General features: G+C 42.8%; 1 protein-coding gene across 1 annotated transcript in view; it reads left to right on the top strand.

Annotated features, from left to right (window-relative positions):
• Positions 1–24,729, top strand: part of LOC126199482 (lipase 3-like) — a 104,935-nt gene that overhangs the window by 65,401 nt on the left and 14,805 nt on the right. The window contains exon 6 of the mRNA XM_049936404.1: positions 9,545–9,629. Coding sequence (XP_049792361.1) covers positions 9,545–9,629 — 85 coding nt within the window. The remainder of the gene's footprint in view (positions 1–9,544; positions 9,630–24,729) is intronic.

Raw genomic sequence — 24,729 nt, forward strand, 5'->3', positions numbered from 1 at the left:
ATTAAAGAACGCTCTCGAGGACTTCACTTTGATAATGACGGAACGGTGCAAGCAGAAGTAATGTTGTGGCTCCGTCAAAAAAGTCAAACATTCTACAGCGTCAGTGTCAAGAAACTGATTTCACGCCGGGAGAAACGTGTTCATTGCCAGTGTGACGACGTTGAGAAATAATTAAGTAGACAAGAAGAATAAAGATATAGAACGTTAATTACGTTTGTTTTATTCGAAAAGCTTTAAGAGTTTTCACACAAAAATTTAGGAGGTATTACTTTTTATCACTCCTAGTATTCCCCATCCTCCATTGTTTCTTCGTTTGCTGCTCTTCGACAGAGGAAATAAGACTTTCACAGAGCCAGTAAAATAACAATATCCCGTACGTAACTTCACAAACCTGTTATTCGTTGCCACTGTTCAGTGTTACGGATGATAATCTTTCTTGCCCACCCATCTGTTCTAAAAGTTCCACATTGACCATTTAACGGATTTAACTGGTGGTAATAACGATTTTTGACTGTGTGAAGTGCTTCATTTCCCATTAATACACTTTATTTCTTGCTTCATTCACACTGGATGTAGAAAGTGATGCAAACCAACTCATCGTGATTATGTTTCGCTCGTATACTGTAAAGTAAGAGTTATTCACTTCTTTGAGCATAATTTGACGATACAACATATAATTAAATTATTAATCTGACTGTTCTTGTCCAAAAGTTCGTTGCAGCTCAACGAGTTGTTAAGACTGCGGCAGTACCCCACTGTTGTACGCTCTCGGTGCTGAAGACAGCCCATTATCGTTATGTTGAAGTAACTCTAGATAAGTAAACGTTTCTAAAGGCAAAGAAGGCGAATATTGCCGCAGCATGACTCTCTGCTGTGTTTTTTGAGCTGTAATACGAAGTGTGGCTGGGTGCATGTAAAGCAACGTGCATCACAACAGCAACTAGCCTCGCTAGAGGTAACAAAATGTGAGTCTTGAAAGTGCCTCTCTCGTTATTTTCTTTCACCAAGCCCCACAGACCGCGCATAGAAGTAGGCATACCAACCTGTTCCAAACATAAATCCCGTTTGGCTGGTTCAAATGGCTCTGAGCACTATGGGACTCAACTGCTGTGGTCATCAGTCCCCTAGAACTTAGAACTACTTAAACCTAACTAACCTAAGGACATCACACACATCCATGCCCGAGGCAGGAGTCGAACCTGCGACCGTAGCAGTCGCACGGTTCCGGACTGCGCGCCTAGAACCGCGAGACCACCGCGGCCGGCTCCCGTTTGTTTCAAACATATATCCTGGGGGGATATCACCATGATCAATCATCTCTCGCTTGAGCTACAAGTCAAAATGAAACTACGACTCTGCGTTGCACGCTCAAATTGCGTCAGACCAACCAGATAACGTATCACATTCTTGAGTACCCCATGTAGTATATCGATGTGGTCAGGTCCATTTTTCATGTTGCACTGGTGAAGGAAGCAATGATGAGCAGAGAGCTTCAGCCAATGCGCAGGCTGTCATGGAGACGGCAGCTACGTGAATGGAGGAAACCCCACAACCTTCGCGTAGTATAGTTAACTATACCCCTGCTTTGTGCTGCGTGCCAAGCACCTATGAAAATGGTTCAAATGGCTCTAAGCACTATGGGACTTAACATCTGAGGTCATCAATCCCCTAGACTTTGAACTACTTAAACCTAACTAACCTAAGGACATCACACACATCCAAGCCCGAGGCAGGATTCGAACCTGCGACCGTAGGAGCAGCGCGGTTCCGGGCTCAAGCGCCTAGAACCGCTCGTTCACAACGGTTGGCGTAGCACCTATGAAATCAGAAGCGGCACACCAAGGAAACAAATTATTACATCTCTGTTGTAATCGAAATTCAAGGTAGTTCAATGATATGTTCAGCAAAGGTATTTACTACTCCAAATTGAGTAATTTATTCTTTCATTTGACAGTCTTACAGTCATTTTCCACACCATACAATTACTACTATTACCTACCTTAATTTTTAAAAGTTTTACAGGGGCGTCAGTCAACTGTCTGATTTGCTGCGGACCACCCCATCTCCCCCCACGAACCATGGACCTTGCCGTTGGTGGGGAGGCTTGCGTGCCTCAGCGATACAGATGGCCGTACCGTAGGAGCAACCACAACGGAGGGGTATCTGTTGAGAGGCCAGACAAACATGTGGTTCCTGAAGAGGGGCAGCAGCCTTTTCAGTAGTTGCAGGGGCAACAGTCTGGATGACTGACTGATCTGGCCTTGTAACATTAACCAAAACGGCCTTGCTGTGCTGGTACTGCGAACGGCTGAAAGCAAGGGGAAACTACAGCCGTAATTTTTCCCGAGGACATGCAGCTTTACTACATGCAGCTTTACTGTGTGATTAAATGATATTGGCGTCCTCTTGGGTAAAATATTCCGGAGGTAAAATAGTCCCCCATTCGGATCTCCGGGCGGGGACTACACAAGAGGACGTCGTTATCAGGAGAAAGAAAACTGTCATTCTACGGATCGGAGCGTGGAATGTCAGATCCCTTAATCGGGCAGGTAGGTTAGAAAATTTAAAAAGGGAAATGGATAGGTTAAAGTTAGATATAGTGGGAATTAGTGAAGTTCGGTGGCAGGAGGAAGAAGACTTTTGGTCAGGTGATTATAGGGTTATAAATACAAAATCAAATGGTTCAAATGGCTCTGAGCACTACGGGACTTAACAGCTATGGTCATCAGTCCCCTAGAACTTAGAACTACTTAAACCTAACTAACATAAGGACATCACACAACACCCAGCCATCACGAGGCAAAGAAAATCCCTGACCCCGCTGGGAATCGAACCCGGGAACCCTGGCGTGGGAAGCGAGAACGCTACCGCACGACCACGAGATGCGGGCAATACAAAATCAAATAGGGGTAATGCAGGAGTACGTTTAATAATGAATAAAAAAATAGGAATGCGGGTTAGCTACTACAAACAGCATAGTGAACGCATTATTGTGGCCAAGATAGACACAAAGCCCATGCCTACTACAGTAGTACAAGTTTATATGCCAACTAGCTCTGCAGATGATGAAGAAATTGATGAAATGTATGACGAGATAAAAGAAATTATTCAGGTAGTGAAGGGAGACGAAAATTTAATAGTCATGGGTGACTGGAATTCGTCAGTAGGAAAAGGGAGAGAAGGAAACATAGTAGGTGAATATGGATTGGGGGGAAGAAATGAAAGAGGAAGCCGCCTTGTAGAATTTTGCACAGAGCATAACTTAATCATAGCTAACACTTGGTTCAAGAATCATAAAAGAAGGTTGTATACCTGGAAGAATCCTGGAGATACTAAAAGGTATCAGATAGATTATATAATGGTAAGACAGAGATTTAGGAACCAGGTTTTAAATTGTAAGACATTTCCAGGGGCAGATGTGGATTCTGACCACAATCTATTGGTTATGAACTGCAGATTGAAACTGAAGAAACTGCAAAAAGTTGGGAATTTAATGAGATGGGACCTGTATAAACTGAAAGAACCAGAGGTTGTAGAGACTTTCAGGGAGAGCATAAGGGAACAATTGACAGGAATGGGGGAAAGAAATACAGTAGAAGAAGAATGGGTAGCTCTGAGGGATGAAGTAGTGAAGGCAGCAGAGGATCAAGTAGGTAAAAAGACGAGGGCTAATAGAAATCCTTGGATAACAGAAGAAATATTGAATTTAATTGATGAAAGGAGAAAATATAAAAATGCAGTAAATGAAGCAGGCAAAAAGGAATACAAACGTCTCAAAAATGAGATCGACAGGAAGTGCAAAATGGCTAAGCAGGGATGGCTAGAGGACAAATGTAAGGATGTAGAGGCTTGTCTCACTAGGGGTAAGATAGATACTGCCTACAGGCAAATTAGAGAGACCTTTGGAGAGAAGAGAACCACTTGTATGAATATCAAGAACTCAGATTGCAACCCAGTTCTAAGCAAAGAAGGGAAGGCAGAAAGGTGGAAGGAGTATATAGAGGGTTTATACAAGGGCGATGTACTTGAGGACAATATTATGGAAATGGAAGAGGATGTAGATGAAGATGAAATGGGAGATAAGGTACTGCGTGAAGAGTTTGACAGAGCACTGAAAGACCTGAGTCGAAACAAGGCCCCGGGAGTAGACAACATTCCATTAGAACTACTGATGGCCTTGGGAGAGCCAGTCATGACAAAACTCTACCATCTGGTGAGCAAGATGTATGACACAGGCGAAATACCCACAGACTTCAAGAAGAATATAATAATTCCAATCCCAAAGAAAGCAGGTGTTGACAGATGTGAAAATTACCGAACTATCAGTTTAATAAGTCACAGCTGCAAAATACTAACGCGAATTCTTTACAGACGAATGGAAAAACTGGTAGAAGCGGACCTCGGGGAAGATCAGTTTGGATTCCGTAGAAATGTTGGAACACGTGAGGCAATACTAACCTTACGAATTATCTTAGAAGAAAGATTAAGAAAAGGCAAACCTACGTTTCTAGCATTTGTAGACTTAGAGAAAGCTTTTGACAACGTTAACTGGAATACTCTCTTTCAAATTCTGAAGGTGGCAGGGGTAAAATACAGGGATCGAAAGGCTATTTACAATTTGTACAGAAACCAGATGGCAGTTATAAGAGTCGAGGGGCATGAAAGGGAAGCAGTGGTTGGGAAAGGAGTGAGACAGGGTTGTAGCCTCTCCCCGATGTTATTCAATCTGTATATTGAGCAAGCAGTAAAGGAAACAAAAGAAAAATTCGGAGTAGGTATTAAAATTCATGGAGAAGAAGTAAAAACTTTGAGGTTCGCCGATGACATTGTAATTCTGTCAGAGACAGAGAAGTTGCAGCGTTAGAAAATTGTAGCGAAATGCAGGAAGATCTGCAGCGGATAGGCACTTGGTGCAGGGAGTGGCAACTGTCCCTTAACATAGACAAATGTAATGTATTGCGAATACATAGAAAGAAGGATCCTTTATTGTATGATTATATGATAGCGGAACAAACACTGGTAGCAGTTACTTCTGTAAAATATCTGGGATTATGCGTGCGGAACGATTTGAAGTGGAATGATCATATAAAATTAATTGTTGGTAAGGCGGGTACCAGGTTGAGATTCATTGGGAGAGTGTTTAGAAAATGTAGTCCATCAACAAGGGAGGTGGCTTACAAAACACTCGTTCGACCTATACTTGAGTATTGCTCATCAGTGTGGGATCCGTACCAGATCGGGTTGACGGAGGAGATAGAGAAGATCCAAAGAAGAGCGGCGCGTTTCGTCACAGGGTTATTTGGTAACCGTGATAGCGTTACGGAGATGTTTAATACACTCAAGTGGCAGACTCTGCAAGAGAGGCGCTCTGCATCGCGGTGTAGCTTGCTCGCCAGGTTTCGAGAGGGTGCGTTTCTGGATGAGGTATCGAATATATTGCTTCCCCCTACTTATACCTCCCGAGGACATCACGAATGTAAAATTAGAGAGATTAGAGCGCGCACGGAGGCTTTCAGACAGTCGTTCTTCCCGCGAACCATACGCGACTGGAACAGGAAAGGGAGGTAATGACAGTGGCACGTAAAGTGCCCTCCGCCACACACCGTTGGGTGGCTTGCGGAGTATAAATGTAGATGTAGATGTAGATGTAGACGAAAGGACTTGGAAGAGCAGTTGAACGGAATGGACAGTGTCTTGAAAGGAGGATATAAGATGAACATCAACAAAAGCAAAACGAGGATAATGGAATGTAGTCAAATTAAATCGGGTGATGCTGAGGGGATTAGATTAGGAAATGAGACACTTAAAGTAGTAAAGGAGTTTTGCTATTTAGGGAGCAAAATAACTGATGATGGTCGAAGTAGAGAGGATATAAAATGTAGACTGGCAATGGCAAGGAAATCGTTTCTGAAGAAGAGAAATTTGTTAACATCGAGTATAGATTTAAGTGTCAGGAAGTCGTTTCTGAAAGTATTTGTATGGAGTGTAGCCATGTATGGAAGTGAAACATGGACGATAACCAGTTTGGACAAGTAGAGAATAGATGCTTTTGAAATGTGGTGCTACAGAAGAATGCTGAAGATAAGGTGGGTAGATCACGTAACTAATGAGGAGGTATTGAATAGGATTGGGGAGAAGAGAAGTTTGTGGCACAACTTGACTAGAAGAAGGGATCGGTTGGTAGGACATGTTTTGAGGCATCAAGGGATCACAAATTTAGCATTGGAGGGCAGCGTGGAGGGTAAAAATCGTATAGGGAGACCAAGAGATCAATACACTAAGCAGATTCGGAAGGATGTAGGTTGCAGTAGGTACTGGGAGATGAAGAAGCTTGCACAGGATAGAGTAGCATGGAGAGCTGCACCAAACCAGTCTCAGGACTGAAGACCACAACAACAACAACACCCCATCTGTGCCAACTCCTTCGTCACAGAGTAGCACTTACACTCAACGTCCTCAGGTACCTATTGGGTACTTATATTCTAACCTCCGCTTTGAAGTGAAGTTTTTGTGGTCTGCAGATCCCATTAGTACTACGGAGCTATTCTCTGATGACTTAACATATGTCTTAACATTTTCTTCTTAGTTCTTGTCACTGTTTTCCGCATTGTCCTTTCCTCGCCGACTCTGCAGAAAACCTCCTCATTTCGTGTCTTAACAGTCCACATAATTCCCAACCTCCTTCTGTAGCACAACAATCCAAACGCTTCGTGTGAGTCTCTTCTTTTCCAGTTATATCACAGTCCATGATTCACTTCCAAATGTACGTCCTCAAAAATTTTTTCTTCAGATTAAAACCGATGTTTGAGGCCAGTAGTCTTCTTTCTACCAGGAATATCCTTTTTGCCTTTTTAGTCTACTTTTTGTGTTCATCTTGTTTCGTCCATCATGCGTTACGTTCCTTCCAATGTATCAGAATTCCTGCATTTCGTCTATTTCTTGAGCCCGAATGCTGATACTAAATTAACCGCTAATCTCATTAATACTACTCCTTATTACTTTCGTCTTTCTTAGATTTCCTCTCAATTAGAATTCTGCTCTTATGAGATTGTTCATTCATTCAACAGGTCCTCTAATTATTCCTAGTCATCACTGAAGATAACAGTGTCGTGAGAGAATCTTGTCGGTGATATCATTTCACTCAGAAATTTAATCTCACTGCTGAACCTTTATTTCTGTAATTTCTTTCCCGGTTTACGGATTGAACAGTAGGGCCGAAAGACTTCATCCGCACCTTATGCCCTTTGTAATCTGTGAAATTCGTTCTTTCCTTATCGTTCTTTCTTGATACTTGTGCATGTTGTATATTACCCCTCTTTCTCTATAATTTACATTTCGAAATTTAAAGCATATTGCACCATTTTGTATTGTCATAACCTGTTTCAAGATCGACAAATTCCATGAACATGTCTTCTGAATTCTTGCGCCCCCTATATTAACAAGTGCAGTGTAAGGGTTACCCCTCTGAATTGTTATCTAACAAATCCTCAGTTTTCTTTTCCATCCTCCGCATATTATTCTTGACAGCATAATGAACGAATCTGCTGCTAAGTTGATTATGTAGTACTTCTCGCATTAATATCATATTGCTGTCTTCGGGAATTTGTATACAATATTTTCTGAACTTCTGCAAGTATGTGTCCTGGCTCACAGATTCTGTACATGAACTTGCATAATAGTTTGGTTGCCACTTCTCCAAGTTTCTTTAGAAATTCCTTATGTGACTGCAAGTCTTCCAAAGCTCTGTCGACTCTAACTCTAGTATTAGATCCCAAATCTGATACAAATCGACTCCAGTTTCTTCTTCTATAAAGTCAGCAGACAGTTCTTTCCCCTCGTAGAGGCTTTCACTATACTCTTTCAACTTATCCAACTCTCCTCTGCGTTTAGCAAAGGAATTTGTTTTACACTCTTTTCTTTTAATTTCACTGAGGTTTGCGTTGATTTTTATATATGATGAATCTGTTCTTCCAAAGACTATTTCTTCTGAGACATCTTCACGTTTTTCATGGGGCTCTTTCGCTTTAGCATCACTGCACTTACCTGATTTCGTTTTTAAATGACTGGCAGATTTCCAGAAGGCTTCTGACACCGTTACTCACAAGCAATTTCTACATAAACTGTGTGCCTATTGAGTACCGTCTCAGATGTTCTACTGGATTCGTGACTTCCTGCCAGAAACTTCTAAGTTCGTAGTAACGGACGGAAAGTTATCCAGTGAAACGTAAGTGATATCTGGATTTCTCCAAAGAAGTATTATAGGCCCTCTACTGTTCATAATCTATGCAAACGGTTTAAGAGACAATTTCAGCAGCCCTCTTAGACATTTTATACATGATGATGTCATTTACCGTCTCGTAAAGTCAACATGAGATCATAACCAATTGCAAAATTATTTAGACAAGATATCTGCATGGTGCGAAAAGTGGCATTTGAATCTAAACCATAAAATTGGAGGTCATCTACAAGAGTACTGAAAGGAATCCATTAAATTTTGGTTACACGATAATCCACACAAATCTAAAATCTGTAAATTCAACTAGTTAGTTATGAGTCGAATGTGAGTCAAGGATTGCGCTTCATTGACAGAACACTTTGGAGATACAATAGGTATATTAAAGACACTAAGCATGTCAGCTCTCTTCTGGAGTATTGCGGCGCGGTGTGGGATTTGTACCACGAAATCACAGCGAGTTGGGGTGGGACTGATTAAAACGAGGGCGTTTTTGGTTGCAGCGAGATCTTCTCACGAAATTTCAGTCACCAACTTTCTCCTCCGAATGCGGAAACATTTTGTTGGCACCCACATACATAGCGAGATATGATCACAGTAATAAAATAAAAGAAATCTGAGCTCTTAAGGAAAGATTTAATGTTCGTTTTCCCCGTGCGCTCGTCGAAAGTGGAAATAGCTTGAGGGTGGTTCGATGAACTCCCTGCCAGGCACTTAATTGTGAATTGGAGAGTAGTCATGTAGGTATAGACGCAGCATTTACACACAGTCGCTTTTCCACAGAGTCCCTCTCCCAAGTACAGTCTTGTATCATAGTTCTTAATCTTGTTCTTATTATCAATAAATGATGACAAAATTTTTACCTTTTTCCAAAATAACTTTTAGTTCTCAGGAATATTCGCTAGCGTGTGCTTTTACACTACACATAATATTGGTAGTGGCCAGTAGTGGGTTTAAGTCTTGTGTCAACTGCCTATTCCTGGGGACCTATTGATAAACATAAAATTGACATGCAGTGCAACTTGTTGCTATAGATATACGATAGAAAAAAAAAAACCTTTTGCCTTTAATGAGGATACAAGATATCGTTCACTCTCCATGTTCTTGTCTGCTGTCTCCGTAACTGACTAAGGAATCTTCATCTGTAGCACTTTTACATGAGACTCTTGTACCAATGTAGCCTGCTTCAACCAAAGATGAATGTTACATTTAACTGAACAACTCTTGTTTTCGATAAGTAGAAATATCTGTTATCGCATTAGTAACGTACTAATATTGACACTAACATGTTTCATTTTTGTCTTTTTATAGGAAAAATTAGGGGCAATTTCAGCACATATTCCTGCTGGATCTTCTATTAGGCAATTCATACATTATGCACAAGGCATAGCCAAAGGTAAATATGCAATAAAATTATAATTACATTCATATTATAAAACAACGTATCCTACACTGTATCTTGTCACTTTTCGTGCACTTTCTTCAAACACAGAGTTTTAGAAGTTAGTAATCTTCCACATTTTCTGGTTATGTGGATGCCTGAGGTATGTGATTCCTTTATTTTGGCAAGAAACATTAGCATTACTAAATTCGTCTTTGAAAATGAATCTTTGTTGCGAGCTAACATCCCAAAGATGTTCAGGCTCACATGCGGTACCTCTTCGTCGAAATATCTGGGCTGAAACTCGTCTAGGGGTTGAACTGCACGTGTCGCATTACACGTCCTAAATTAGACACTTGTGACCCTTTGGTTAAATTGTCTGGCTTATGGCAAGTTTGCGAAATACAAAGTGAACATAACATATAATAACAGTAATAATAATATTGGGAACTAAATTAACGATCCATGAATGATGTAGGCCTCACAGTTGCGATTCGGTTAGAATATCGTTTATTCCGAAAGCAAATTAATAACGAAAGTGGTTGTATTTAGAGTTATTGTTACACTCGAGAGCATATCCATTTGACACACTTCGATAATTCACAATCTCATCGCGAATTAGCAGTCCAATACTCCACCTCGTTAACTATGCGAAAAGTTAGGGTTCACAACAGGCGCGCGGCTTCTCAACCCTTAGAGACTACGTCCCGCGAAACCACACTTCGCGAAATTTTCTACGTCGTTTCACTTGCTAGCTACCTAAAGACCGACTGTCGGAACTGTATCCTTTGGTGTCTCCAGCCGAACTGTTGGTTTTCGCGTCTCCATCCGAACTGTCCCCTTTTGTGTCTCGACCAGAACTGCCCTTTGCTCGTCTCCGACCGCGTTTCCCGCGTGCCGAACATCTTCGCTCAACTGACTAGGGCAGCTCCCTTTCCTGAAGGCGTCCATCTGATTGGCTACAGTTTATTCTACATTACTTTACATTTTAACATATTTAAATAATCAAAGCTTGACCACTTTCACGTTCTAAATAAAATAACAGAAGTAACAATAGTATCCATTACACAATAAAAGTTAAATTCTTTTACATAAAACCAATACAATTGCCTTCTTAACTTTGAATGTCACGGCCAGTATCCTTGCACCAGTGTGCTTTCTGATAAATAAACAAAGAACAAAAGTAACTATTGTGCACTACACTTTACAACAAATATTCTATTACCTAATGTTTAAATAAGGTGTCATGTTGTCATCGTTCAATGTGTTTTGTGTGGAGGAAATGATGATCTGATACTTAACTGAAAATAGTGATAATTTAAGTTTATTATATCTTTTAAACAAATGATGTTGCAGAGTTGATATTTACAACGTTTGTCATTTTAATGATGCTCTTCTATATGAAATATCGATCGTTGAGATCGACCAAAGCTTTCATATTTCAGCATTCAGGTCTTTGTAACAAAACTTGTGAATTTCTCTTTAACAGTAAACCCTAAACAATTAAAGATAAGATCAATAGTCAAGTTTTATTGGGATCATCATGAAAATTTATGGAGGCTGGCAGATTAAAATTACTGTGATTCCCAGCATTACTATAGAATTAAGGGGCTCCGGAACGCCCTATACTTGCAATGTTAAAATAACGCTTATAAATTACATCTTTCCTCACAAAGTATTTGAGGTAGGAAGTTGAACTTTTTACAGATTATTTATTGGAATATGGGCTACAACTTAACACAGGGATTTTACAAAATTTTAGTTCAGTTGTTAAAGATGATTTTTTTTTTCATTTGTAATGAAAATTCACAACATGTTTTTGCAATTTTTTATTTATATATTCAAAAATATACAGTTTTTTGGAAAAAGGCTGTGTTAAATTATGCAGAAGGTACTGTGTAACATTTACTGAAAGTTTGAAACAAATATGTTTGGAAGATCCTTAGAAAACATGTAATTAGTATGAGAAAATAAAAGTTTTGGGAATCGAGCGACAAGATTGGATTAACTTTTTAGTGTATTCCAGGTCCATAGGATGAATTATCTTCATCCTCTGCAAACTCCTCCTCCAGCTTCCTCTTGTTCCTCCTCCTGTTTACTCTTGCTTGTATTTCTAGACTCTTTACAGCCCTGTCTGCAGCCCGAAGGCGTTCCTTGTCTAAAGCAAGCATCGCTCGTACCATGTTACAACCTATCTTCATTCCCATATTTCTAAATACCTTGCACCTTACAATGTTGCCATCATTGAAAGTCGCAACAGCATCATACACACCAAAGTGAAGTGTTTCTATTCCAACATATACAGTCTTGGGGATTCTCGACCATATAACACTATTTACACTTTCATTGGGGTTTTGAGTTTTTCCGTGAATACAGTTTTTCAACAGTTCAGGTGCTGCTAAGTCTCTGAAAATAGGTTTTATCACCTCCATTATTGCTTGAGGCAGACTATGCTTATGAGTGTACACTTCACCAGTTAGCAATCCTTTGTTATATTTACACCAACTGTCTTCTTCTTTGGGGCACAAGCTATGTTGGGGATTTTCATCGTCTTTATTGTTTACAGTAATAACACATACCTTTGGCTTTCCAACATTTCTCCTTTTCTTAAAAGCCTTCAGAGGATATCTAATAACTTTACTTTTACTCATTATTATACTTCAACAAAACAGAGACTCAAGAAACAGAATTAATTACGAATATTTTCGAGATAACGACAGAGTAAATAAACATGAAACAATCGACAATCACACCAGCGATATATATTGAACCATCACAGGTTAGCCACAACACATACTTTATCTCACATCACTAAAATGTACCTGACGAACACGGACGTTAATAATAACACCATTTGACAGCAGTTTAACAGCGCCACAGTGGGTCACGCCCATGTAGAACACATTTCAAAAAAAGTTTAAAAATAGTTGTAGTCTTCGGAATTGAATAAATTATATATCTATTAAAAGGTAATAGTCTGCAGATTCAGAAAACGCAAAAAAGTAAAAATTGAACTTTTCATGATTTTGAGCCTTTCCGGAGCCCCTTAAATAGTTTTCATAAATGTTTCCCTTTATCGCCGATCTTACGTCAACCATATTTAACACTGCTACGTCTCCCTGGCCACAAAAGCCTTCTACTGGGTTTCCCTATGACGTAGGTTCTCGTCTGTATCACACGCACACTACAGCGCTTAGGCCTCAACAGGCAATAGACGCCTGTGAGTTTCCCCATCTCGTGGTGAATCTGCGCACTTTATGGCATCCGGTCCTGGACGACAGGGTTCGTTTCACAATTCCTGTAGGCTGACTCTTTCGTCCAAATATTTAAATGAGAGCGCAATGCTCGTTAACGCACACTGTGAACAACTTTGCTATTTGTATAAAGAGCTATCGGTGCACTTTTCACATTAATTCACTATGCAAATTCGAGCTTTGGACAGTAACCACTAGTTTCGTCGTCAGTAGAGTGAACGACTATCGAATATGTAAGGTATTCACAAAACAGTTACCCAATAAAGGAGAGATGGCGTAATCTACGTCGAGCATAGAGCTTCGTTAAACCCCAGTGTTAAACTGCCCTCTAAGCATTCAAGCATTGAATTGACAATCAGTTCAGGGAGTGTACTTTGAAGGAATATACATTCGTGAGTGAATACGTATCCTCCGACAGCTGACAAAGTACGATTGCTATGGAGATTCTGGGACAAATCTGTGCGACTAGCGCCCGAAAGCTTGAGTGACATCATCAGCAACATCATCACGATCAGTGATTTTATCACTGATGTAATCGATGTCCTTGAAATCATGAAATCATCAGTGATGTCATCACCTGTATCAGCAACATTCCACGCCTCCTCCTTATCTCCAACCAATGTTAACACAGTATTAAGAATGCAAGGTGGTGGAAATTGACCAGTTGTGTAAGTGCGTGCAGTACACGTATTACGGAGCGTCAGTGAACGTCTTCACTTGCTGCTGCGAGGCAGCGAGGGAGGTTCAAAATGGTTCAAATGGCTCTGAGCACTATGCGACTTAACTTCTGAGGTCATCAGTCGCCTAGAACTTAGAACTAATTAAACCTAACTAACCTAAGGACATCACACACATCCATGCCCGAGGCAGGATTCGAACCTGCGACCGTAGCAGTCGCTCGGTTCCAGACTGTAGCGCCTAGAACCGCACGGCCACTCGGCCGGCGAGGGAGGAAGAGGAGCAGTTAAGAGAGGCGAGATATCTCTGCATGTCTCAGCTGTCCTGTTAAGATGCAGTGCCCCCGGGAGACAGAGACACTCACAAACGATGTCTGGAAACAAACTGTACGGTCAGCGGGAAGGAAAAGTCAAACACAAAAAAAGGCTACATACGAAGTTTGTTATAAAAAAGGCTTTTTACCATACGTTTTTTTACAGTATTCTCATTTCATTTTTACAGGCCTATACAAACATTGTGAAGATATTTGCTTTTTAGGGTCCTGTACCTCAGTCGGTTAAAACGTAAGCCTTATAGGATCGTTTTGTTGTCCGTGTATCTGTCTGTCTGTCTCTCAGACTGTCAAAAACTTTTTTTCTCCGGAATGGGTAGGCGTAAAATGCTGAAATTTTTACCACATGCTGGGGTATAAGGTCCCTTAGCGGAGCAAACAAATGAAGCATCTATGTCAATGCAGTCAAAAGGTATGGCCATTTATGTCACAGACTTCCATATTCGAAAACTCACTCATCACAACCTACAGAGTACTTCAGTTTGTTCTAGAATCAGGAAATTTGACAAGAAGCAAGCTTTCACAGCAAAAGGGAAGGAAAAAATCCGAAAATTGCTAATTCGTAATTGTATCACACGAAAAAAATATTATTTTTGTCTTTGGTTGTCCGATTGTATGCCTGTCCGTCTGTTAAGACACCTTTTCTTCAGAAACGGATAGATGTATCAAGTTGAAATTTGTATAGCATCTAAAGGTCGACGGTCCATTGGTGTTTTATAAGATTGAAGCTTCTAAGTGCAATCAAAAGATACAGCGTTTTATGTCACATATGTTGATAGTATAAAACTCTATCATCACAAACTATAGGGTTCTTCACGTTGACTTAGGCTCATGAACTCTGACGAGACGCAAGATTTGGAATTACAAGTAAGGGGAAAAAATCAGAAAGTTGCTAATTTGTAATTACGTCACACGCAAAAAATTCTTTTGCCCTTTCTTATCCAACCTCAAACTTAAAATGAAAAGTTCTACAGAGTTTAGGCGTTCCTGTGTCAGATATCTTACCAGTATCAATATGATAATAGGCAAATTCGTCAAGAGCCTCGATTCTCGGTAGGGATGAACTGTGTATATACACAATTAAGTTCATACGGAACCCTCAGAGGGCAAGACCTACTCTCCTGGCCAGATTGTACAATATAATCAAATTACGATGGACCATTTAATTTTTCCATCAGAAAAAGGTGCTGTTCGCCTAAAGTTCCAGTTTAAGCTATTTACATTTTTAACGGTATTTGCAATCTTCATTTTTCTTAAGGTAGTGACCCCGAGCCACCGTACTGACCTCATCAGGAAATATCAAACGTTTATCGTCTCGTCCAGATAAAGTAAGATTTTCCTGTCTAAAAGAAGAAACAAGAGGACGCTTGGACTTAATTATGTACTGCACAGTGGATATGTCAGTGTCATTTAACAAACATTCCTGATAATCATCAACGGCAAGTTCTTTTGGTGATCAGTGTTTCACACCTTTTGCGTCTCAGTTTACAGAGCGTCCGGTTTTGCTCTCTGTCCGATGAATTAAGTAATTATCCCACCCGACAACTCATTTATAGATCCATTTTCTTTTTGTTTACACGTGGGTATTATGAACGTTGTAATCGGGTTAAGCCGCCGTATCAAACCACCTGTCTACATCGTTTTTAATGTTATCATTATTTTTATGATATATTGGACTATACGTATCGGTGTAACACATTTTAACATTTTTTTGGGTCAGATTTTCTCAGCACGCACTCATGACGAAAATCTACAACCAACATTTGGGAAATACCTACCTGAAGAGCCAGACAAACTGGTACACCTGCCTAATATCGTGTAGGGCCCACGCGATCACGCGGAAGTGCCGCAACACGACATGGCTGGAGGGATTTGACACCATGAATCCTGCAGAACTGTCCATAAATTCGTAAGAGTACGAGAGGGTGGATATCTTTTCTGAACATCACGTTGGAAGGCATCCAAGATATGCTGAATAATGTTCATGTCTGGGGAGTTTCGTGGGCAGCGGAACTTTTTAAACTCAGAAGAGTGTTCCTGGAGCTATTATGTAGCAATTCTGGACGTGTGGGGTGTCGCATTGTCGTACTGGAATTGCCCAAGCCCGCACATGAATGGGTGTAGTTGATCGCACAGGATGCTTACGTACGTGTCACCCGTCAAAGTCGTATCTAGACATATCGGGGGTCCAATATCAATCCAACTGCACACGCCCCACACCACTACAGAGTCTCTACCAGCTTGAATATTCCCCTGCCGACATTCAGGGTCCGTTGATTCATGAGGTTGTCTCCATACCCGTACACGTCCATCCGCTCGGTACAATTTGAAACGAGACTCGTCCGACTAGGCAACATGTTTCCAGTCAGCAACAGTCCAATGTCGGTGTTCACGGGCCCAGGCGAGGCGCAAAGCTTTGTGTCATGCAGTTATCAAGGGCACACCAGTGGCCTTCGGCTCCGAAACACCACATCGATGATGTTTCGTTGAATAGTTCGCACGCTGACACTTGTTGATGGCCCAGCGTTGAAATCTGCAGCAATTTGCGGAAGGGTTGTACTTCTGTCTCGTTGAACGATTCTCTTCAGTCATCGTTGATCCCCTTCTTGCAGGATCTTTTTCCGGCCGCATTGATGTCGGAGAGTTGATGTTTTACCGGATTCCTGATATTCGCGGTACACTCGTGAGATGGTCGTACGAGAAAATCCCCAGTTCGTCGCTATCTCGGAGATGCTGTGTTCCATCGCTCGTTCGCCGGCCATAACACCACGTTCAAACTCACTTAAATCTTGATTACCTGCCATTGTAGCAGCAGTAACCGATCTAACAGCTGCACCAGGCATTAGTGTCTTATACAGGCGTTGCCGACAGCAGCGCCGTATTCTGCCTGTTTACATATCTCTGTATTTGAATGCGCATGCCTGTTCCAGTTTCTTTGGCGCTTCAGTGTATATTGGCAATTGCTATGGCTATAGGATTGCCGGCCGCTGTGGTCGAGCGGTTCTAGGTGCTTCAGTCCGGAACCGCTCTGTTGCTTCGGGCCGGCCGCGGTGGCCGTGCGGTAATGGCGCTGCAGTCCCGAACCGCGGGACTGCCACGGTCGCAGGTTCGAATCCTGCCTCGGACATGGGTATGTGTGATGTCCTAGGTTAGTTAGGTTTAAGTAGTTTTAAGTTCTAGGGGACTTATGACCTAAGATGTTGAGTCCCATAGTGCTCAGAGCCATTTTTTGCTGCTTCGGTCACAGGTTCGAATCCTGCATCGAGCATGGATGTGTGTAATGTCCTTAGGTTAGGTTTAAGTAGTTCTATGTCTAGGGGACTGATGATCTCAGATGTTTAGTCCCATAGTGCTTAGAGCCATCTGAACCATTTGAGCTATAGGCTTATCGAAAACAATGTTGCGTCCGCCCATTTCAGTAATTTTTAAATATGGTGCTGCTTGTACAATTACGTCTTGCGATCAGAGCTGCAGCTCCGTATCTTCCTTCCCAATATGTTACCAGTTGCATGTCGCTTATTCAATAGCTATGCCGAAAACCGTATTGCTCATCAGTCTTAAGATTTTTTTTTCGAATTTGTTCTTCACATTCATGTATTCCTCGGTATTAATACCTACATAATTTTTCATCCAGGCTGATCGACGGAATGGCAATATGCAGCGAATTTTGCGCATAGTAAGTCTGTTCTTTAGAACTGCTTTAAATTTCTGCGTATAATGAATTACATATTTTTTCTTATTGTTCGGTGTGGAAATTAGTTTCTTTGGAATGCCCGGCTTGTTCACGCTAGATGGTGGCGTAATTTTCTCCGCACATGTAGATAGTTCAGAGAGCAGATCATGGAAATTTTCAGGATTCTCTTAGGGAGGATACAGCCCTTGCCTGAATCATAGGGTACGCTCATCACCTTGAAACCCTCAACAGGTATCCATGAAAACTCAGTCTCGTAGTTGTTGCATCATGACCCAACTGAACAGATTGTTAACATCGAGGTCTACAACTCATCCTTATTTTCATCAGAGTCGCCACCTAATTGCAGTTTGCCACTGAATGTCTATGGAAGCAGTGAACAATAACAACTCTGATGCCGCGCTCAGCGGATTGCAACTGCTCGATATCGGTAGTAAGTTGTATTTTTCCCTTATTGGTTTTAGCAATACGTCCCACGCCAAGCCAGATGTGGCCACATAGTAGGGATATCTGTTTCGTATGTTTTAAGTCAGAGTGTGCGGAACTTTTCAAACACAACAACGAGAAGCAAGACTCGGCTTTTTATGTATAAGTCTGCGTAATCTTCCACGGTCTTGTATTCAGATAAGCTCTATACTTTGTAACGTCCCTTTAGAAAAACTATGAATGACTGTGTTGGTAAACTTCTATGTTGTATGATACGAAGACAGCTGAGTAAAACTGAACGTACTCAGACAGTTCTCCCTTTACTTATTCTGATCATCACTAAACTGACACACAATATTTTTTTAGCGCAGCGCAATTTGACTTTCAATAATCCCTATAAAAGAATGGCCTTGACTAACAGTAACCTATACCTTTCATGAATCACTTACCTCACAAAAATCTTCGTTACTCGAACTACTACAATACAGCGAGCGCCAGTACTGCTAGCTAAATAAAAGATTCTATTGAAGGCACTAACTACTGATAGTCATAGTTCGCAAATGAAAGATTTTGAAAGAGAACAAACAATGTATTTAACTTAATAGCGTTCAAAAGTAATAATATATATGTATGTATATATATAATTTTGTGACACCCAATTAAACAAATTTCCTTTTTCTGACGGACACACGTCCAGATTGTCCACTCAAAACTCTGACATCTCTCTCATCACATCCACCATTGCTGGCGGCTCACCTCCAACTGCACAACGCTACGCGCTGCTCACATCCAACTGCCCAACACTACAACAGCGGATATTCCAACAATGCCAACCAGCCACAGGCTGCACACAGCACAGTCAGTGATTTTCATACAGAGTGCTACGTGGCGTTACCAACATAAAAACCCAAACAGCCGACTTACAACTTTGCATGCTCTTCAGTAATACTGTTCTTTGATCAATGGCTTACCACTCCGCAAGCTTGTGAAGGACTTAATCGGCGGTAACTGTTTTTTCACCAAAACAGGTCCGTTAGTTACAGATTCGTAAGGAAAGGCGACTTTCTTGTTGCTTTAATCAAACTTCTCGCTGTTAGGGAAACGCTTTCTTGTTATCTTCAATTCATTGGCCTTTAAATGTGAGACGTACATTCATGTGCAGAAAAAAACAGAACACCTAGAACGACTAGAGACAGGACGTTAAATTCACAGGACATATACATTACTATGTTCTGCAGAAATGATTAGCATTTCAGTCACCTCGGTTCAGCACAGGTTGCCCAGTAGGCGCTGGGTCCACCGTAGGCCCTGATAACATGTTCGATACGTTACGGCATCTATGCGTATCAGGCGCGAATGGCGTCCTGTGGTGTAGCCATTCATGATGCATTCATCTGGTACCAAAGTTCACCTGTGGTGGTTGGCACAGTGTCAGAGCGCTGCACCAGTCTTTTCACCATATCCCACACATTTTCGATTTGCGACAAGTCTGGTGGGTAAAAAAAAAAAAAAGGTTCAAATGGCTCTGAGCACTATGGGACTTAACATCTGAGGTCATCAGTCAACTAGAACTTAGAACCTAAGTACATCACACACATCCATGCCCGAGGCAGGAGTGGAACCTGCGACCGTAACAGTCGCGCGGTTCCGGACTGAAGCGCCTAGAACAGCACGGCCACCGCGGCCGACTCTTGCGGGTCAGAGCAAAAGGCTGACATCCTGTGACACCAAGAGGTTACGTATTCGTACAGCAACATGTGGTCCTGCATTGTCTTGCCGAGAAATGGCGTCTATGATGCTGTGCAGAAAGGGTATAGCTAAGTAGGTCACACTGGCCACAGTGCCCTGGACACGCACAAACTGTGATTTGCGGTTGTATCCAATAGAAACCGACGCTATGGGGCCTCGAGTTGCCTCTGAATGTCCTTTGCGAATGCAGTCACTGTGATGCCACTTCCTCTGTCTGCGGCGAACGAAATGCGGTCACCATTTACAAACAAATTCTGGATTCGTTCGGAAACACGATCTGATGCCATTCCCGCCCCCAGTGACGTCCTTCCATACACTGCCTTGTAGCGTGTTTCTGCACATTCACCAAAGGTAGACGTAGAAGTGGACGACGCGCGCTTAACCAGTGCCGTTATAAACGGCGACAAACTGTCACCCCTGATAATGTACGATGTGTTCCACTCTTCCACTGTTGCGCCAGGACCGAGTTGGACGCAGAAGCCATTCGGATGAGGTATCGTTCTTCTTGGGGGGGGGGGGGGGGGGTTGAGTGTTCTCGGTGGTGCGGCCTAGTCCTAGCCTTCCGTGAACCGTTCTGCATACACTCGTTGCGCTGCCGGAACACTTCGTCTCACACGAGCAGGAATTTCCCGAATAGATGCATCACATTCTCTCATGCCAATAATGCGCCCTCGTTCAAACTCACTGATTTGACGATAAGGTTCGCACATACGTCTGCGAGGCATCCTGCTCGTCTGCTCAAGTCACACTGGTCCATTACCTCTGGTTTATGGTGCCAACGAGAGCCGCAGGCACTTTTTACCGGTAGGTGGTGTTGCGCTGCAATATCGATGTCGACCTTGAATCCGCGGGCCGACATGGTTCAAACGCTAATCATTTCTGCAGATCATACTAATGTACGTGTACTGTGAATATAAACGTCCCATCTCTAGTCGTCCAAGGAGTTATGACTTTTCTGAACACGAGTGATTTTTTTTTTCCAGAGAGCAACTTTTCCAGAGAGCAACTTTCTGTTGAAGAAATCTACAGGGTGATTTTTTCCACCATGTACAAATACTAGGTATTGATCGATGAAAAGGTACAGAACAAAAAGTATATAATAAACTTGTGTCCGGAGATGCATTGTTTCCATGCTACAGACCATTTATTCATACTTTGCCGCAGACCGAGCGAGATGGCGCAGTGGTTAGACACTGGACTCGCATTCGGGAGGACGACGGTTCAATCCCGCCTCCGGCCATCCTGATTTAGGTTTTCCGTGATTTCCCTAAATCGCTCCAGGCAAATGCCGGGATGGTTCCTTTCAAAGGGCACGGCCGACTTCCTTCCCCGTCCTTCCCTAATCCCATGAGACCGATGACTTCGCTGTCTGGTCTCCTTCCCCAAACAACCCAACCCCAACCCCAACTTTGCTGCAGAGACTCTATGGCTTTCCTCCTTGAGACCGGTACTGTTCCTCATACGTCATGCCCTAGCACCCTCTCCTTCCATAGTAATTGGGAATGTTGTGTCCGATTCAATTCTCTTGGTGACACACCTTGTGGTGTATGGATACAGCGCTGTACACTGTTGTTCCGTATCTGAATCGAGAGCTTGCCGACAAGGTGTTTACTTTCTGTAAGGCAAATGGCAACGCGCGGGGGGCAGCAGCAGGAGACCCATCCCCACCAACAAAAACCTCAGCACTCAATGTTCGCAACAGTGTTTCACTGTTTGTCTGTCCGCCCCCGGTAGCTGAGTGCTCAGCGCGACAGATGTCAATCCTAAGGGCCCAGCTTCGATTCCCGGCTGGGTCGGAGATTTTCTCCGCTCAGGGACTGGGTGTTGTGTTGTCCTAACTATCGGCTGGCCCCGGCGGAGGTTTATGTCCTCCCTCGGGCATGGTTGTGTATGTGTTTGTCCTTAGGATAATTTAGGTTAAGTAGTGTGTAAGCTTAGGGACTGCTGACCTTAGCAGTTAAGTTCCTTACGATTTCACACACATTTGAACAATATTTTGTCCTAACCACCATCACTTCACTCCCATCGACGTGCAAGCCGCCGAAGTGGCGTTAAATCGAAAGACTTGCACCCGGCGAACGGTCTACCCGACGGGAGTCCCTAGTCACTTCCACTGTTTGTCTGATTCAGGGTCATTTCAGAAGGCGGAAAATCATGAAGGACGTATCCGAACTGTCCGGGCACCAGACTTGGGGAAAAATATGATTACCATCTGGAAGGTACCGTCGTGTTAGTACCAGGCAGTTGGCCCGCGAGTACAGGGTAAGCCAGCGACCATGAGGAACATTCTCCATGATAATTGCTGCAGTCCTGATTACGTACAGCGTGTTCAGAGCTTACTAGCGACAGACTTTCCAGATCGGGAGCAGTTCTCCCATTGGTTTCTTCACCAGGCAACCACGTTTCCGGGATTTGTGTCATCCATCCTGTTCACAGATGAGAGCACGTTACACGGAGTTCTATCTTCAACTTCCATAACAGTCATCTGTGGAATAGTACGCAGAACCCCACTGGGATGCTGATAGCGAATCATCAGCATCGGTACAGCCGGAATATGCGGGCCGGGATAATTGGCGACCGTATTTTGCGACCAGTCTTCCTTCCACGTCGCCTAACAGGCCGGAACTGTCGGCGTCTCTTGCGGGTGACTTTGCCTCCCCTGCTGGAGGAAGTGCCATTGATGATTCCAAGGTTTATGTGGCTGCTACATGATGGAACTCCAGCCTACTTCGCCGTTAACGCCCGGACGCATCTCGGCCGTGTTATCCCTGGATGATGGACGAGGTGCTCCCTTCGTTTCACATCTTTATTGTTGAGGTATTCTTTGCATGGGTGACAAATTTCTGCTGTTTGGAAAGCTTCTTCATCTTCGGCTTTAATAATTATCTGGTTGTTCTGGAACAGGTAGTTTTTTATTCGCTCAACAATCAGACACATACTATGGGTAAAATACTCCATGTAATCTGCACCTCGGTGTAGCTGAAACTCTGCATATTCATGACTAAAACTAAAGTACGTGAAGAAAGGTATACTATAAGGTTTATGTGAGTGAATGTCGTTACTAACACCTGGTCGCAACAAACATTGGATTTTTGCATCAATGAAAAAAAGGCGATTTGAACGGTTTTTTATACGAGTCTAATTTAAAGAACTGTTTCTCTTATTCGGGCACTATATTTCTGACTGCTGTGAACTCTGAACAGTCAACCGAATGTGATGCCAACTTCTCTTTAGAAAGAAAATAGCACGAATAACGTCCGCATTGTTACTTGTGCCAGGAAGGGCTCCCAACAAGGGAAGTGTCCTGGCATCTCGGAGTGAACCAAAGCTATGTTTTTCGGACATGGAGGAGATACAGATGAGCAGTGATAGTACTGCGTGGTAATCTTGAAAGCTTTTCTATGTAGGAGATACGGTGAACTTTAATGATAGCTGAATGTAGCATCAAGAGATCCATATGCTCCACACGTTTATAATGTTTCGAGACATTTAATGAAACGACGTGAAACTTTCTTTCCTTCGTGTTCCTCCTCTGATGTTCCCATAGCCATTCACTCGTGATCAGTGAACTGAATACTGTAGACATTAAGACACACATCAAAAAAAGTTTTCTATCACCCCAGTTCCCAGAACTCCTTGAAGATAGACGTTGACTGTGGATATTGTATCACAGCCACAGTCCCTCTGACTGTTCAGAGATGTCACTGAACCCACCCAAAGATGTAAACAACCATGCATGAGCAGCGCCTATTTGACGGAGAGGGTCCGACACCCGATCGTTTTCAGTCATTCCGCCAGGAATGAGGTACACTGCTCGTGTTGTCTGTAGTTCAATCATGCCTAGAAGGTCAATACCGCAGTTCTATCGGGTCCGCATTGATACTTCGTGCCAGGAAGGGCTCTCAACAAGGGAAGTGTCAAGGCATCTTGGAGTGAACCAAAGCGATGTTGTTCGGACATGGAGGAGATACAGAGAGACAGAAACTGTCAATTACATGCCTCGCTCAGGCCGGCCAAAGGCTACCACTACAGTGGATGATGGCTACCTGCGGATTATGGCTCGAAGGAACACTGACAGCAACGCCACCATGCTGAATAAATACTTTTCATGCAGCCACAGGACGTCGTGTTACGACTCAAACTGTGCACAATAAGCTGCATGATGCGTAACTTCACTCCCGACGTCCATGACGAGGTCGATCTTTGCAACCACGACACCATACAGCGCGGTATAGATGGGCCCTACTACATGCCGAAAGAACCGCTCAGGATTGGCATCACGTTCTCTTCACTGACGAGTGTCGCATATGCCTTCAACCAGACAATCGTCAGAGCCGTGTTTGGTGGCAGCTCGTTCAGGCTGAACGCCTTAGACACACTGTCCAGCGAGTGCAGCAAAGTGGACGTTCCCTGCTGTTTAGAGGTGGCATTAAGTGGGGCCGACGTACGCCGCTGGTGGTAATGGAAGGCTGTACGATACGTGAATGCCATCCTCCGACCGACAGTGTAACTATATCGGCAGTATATTGGCGAGGCAAACGTCTTCATAGACGGCAATTCGCGCCCCCATCGTGCACATCTAGTGAATGACTTCCTTTAGGATAACGACATCGTTCGTCTAGAGTGGCCAGCATGTTCTCCAGACATGAACCCTATCGAACATGCCTGGGATAGATTGAAAAGGGCTGTTTATGGACGACATGACCCACCAACCACTCTGAGGGATCTACGCCAAGTCGCCGCTGAGGAGTGCAACAATATGGGTCAACAGTGCCTTGATGAACTTGTGGATAGTATGCCACGACGAATACAGGCATGCATCAGCGCAAGAGGGCGTGCTACTGGGTAGCAAAGGTACCGGTGTGTACAGCAATCTGGACCACCAACTCTGAAGGTTTCGCTGTATGGTGGTACAACATGCAATGTGTGGTTTTCATGAGCAATAAAAAGGGCGGAAATGACGTTTATGTTGATCTCTATTCCAAT

Source organism: Schistocerca nitens, chromosome 8 (genome assembly GCF_023898315.1).
Source record: "Schistocerca nitens isolate TAMUIC-IGC-003100 chromosome 8, iqSchNite1.1, whole genome shotgun sequence".
In the NCBI taxonomy this organism is placed as follows: domain Eukaryota; kingdom Metazoa; phylum Arthropoda; class Insecta; order Orthoptera; family Acrididae; genus Schistocerca; species Schistocerca nitens.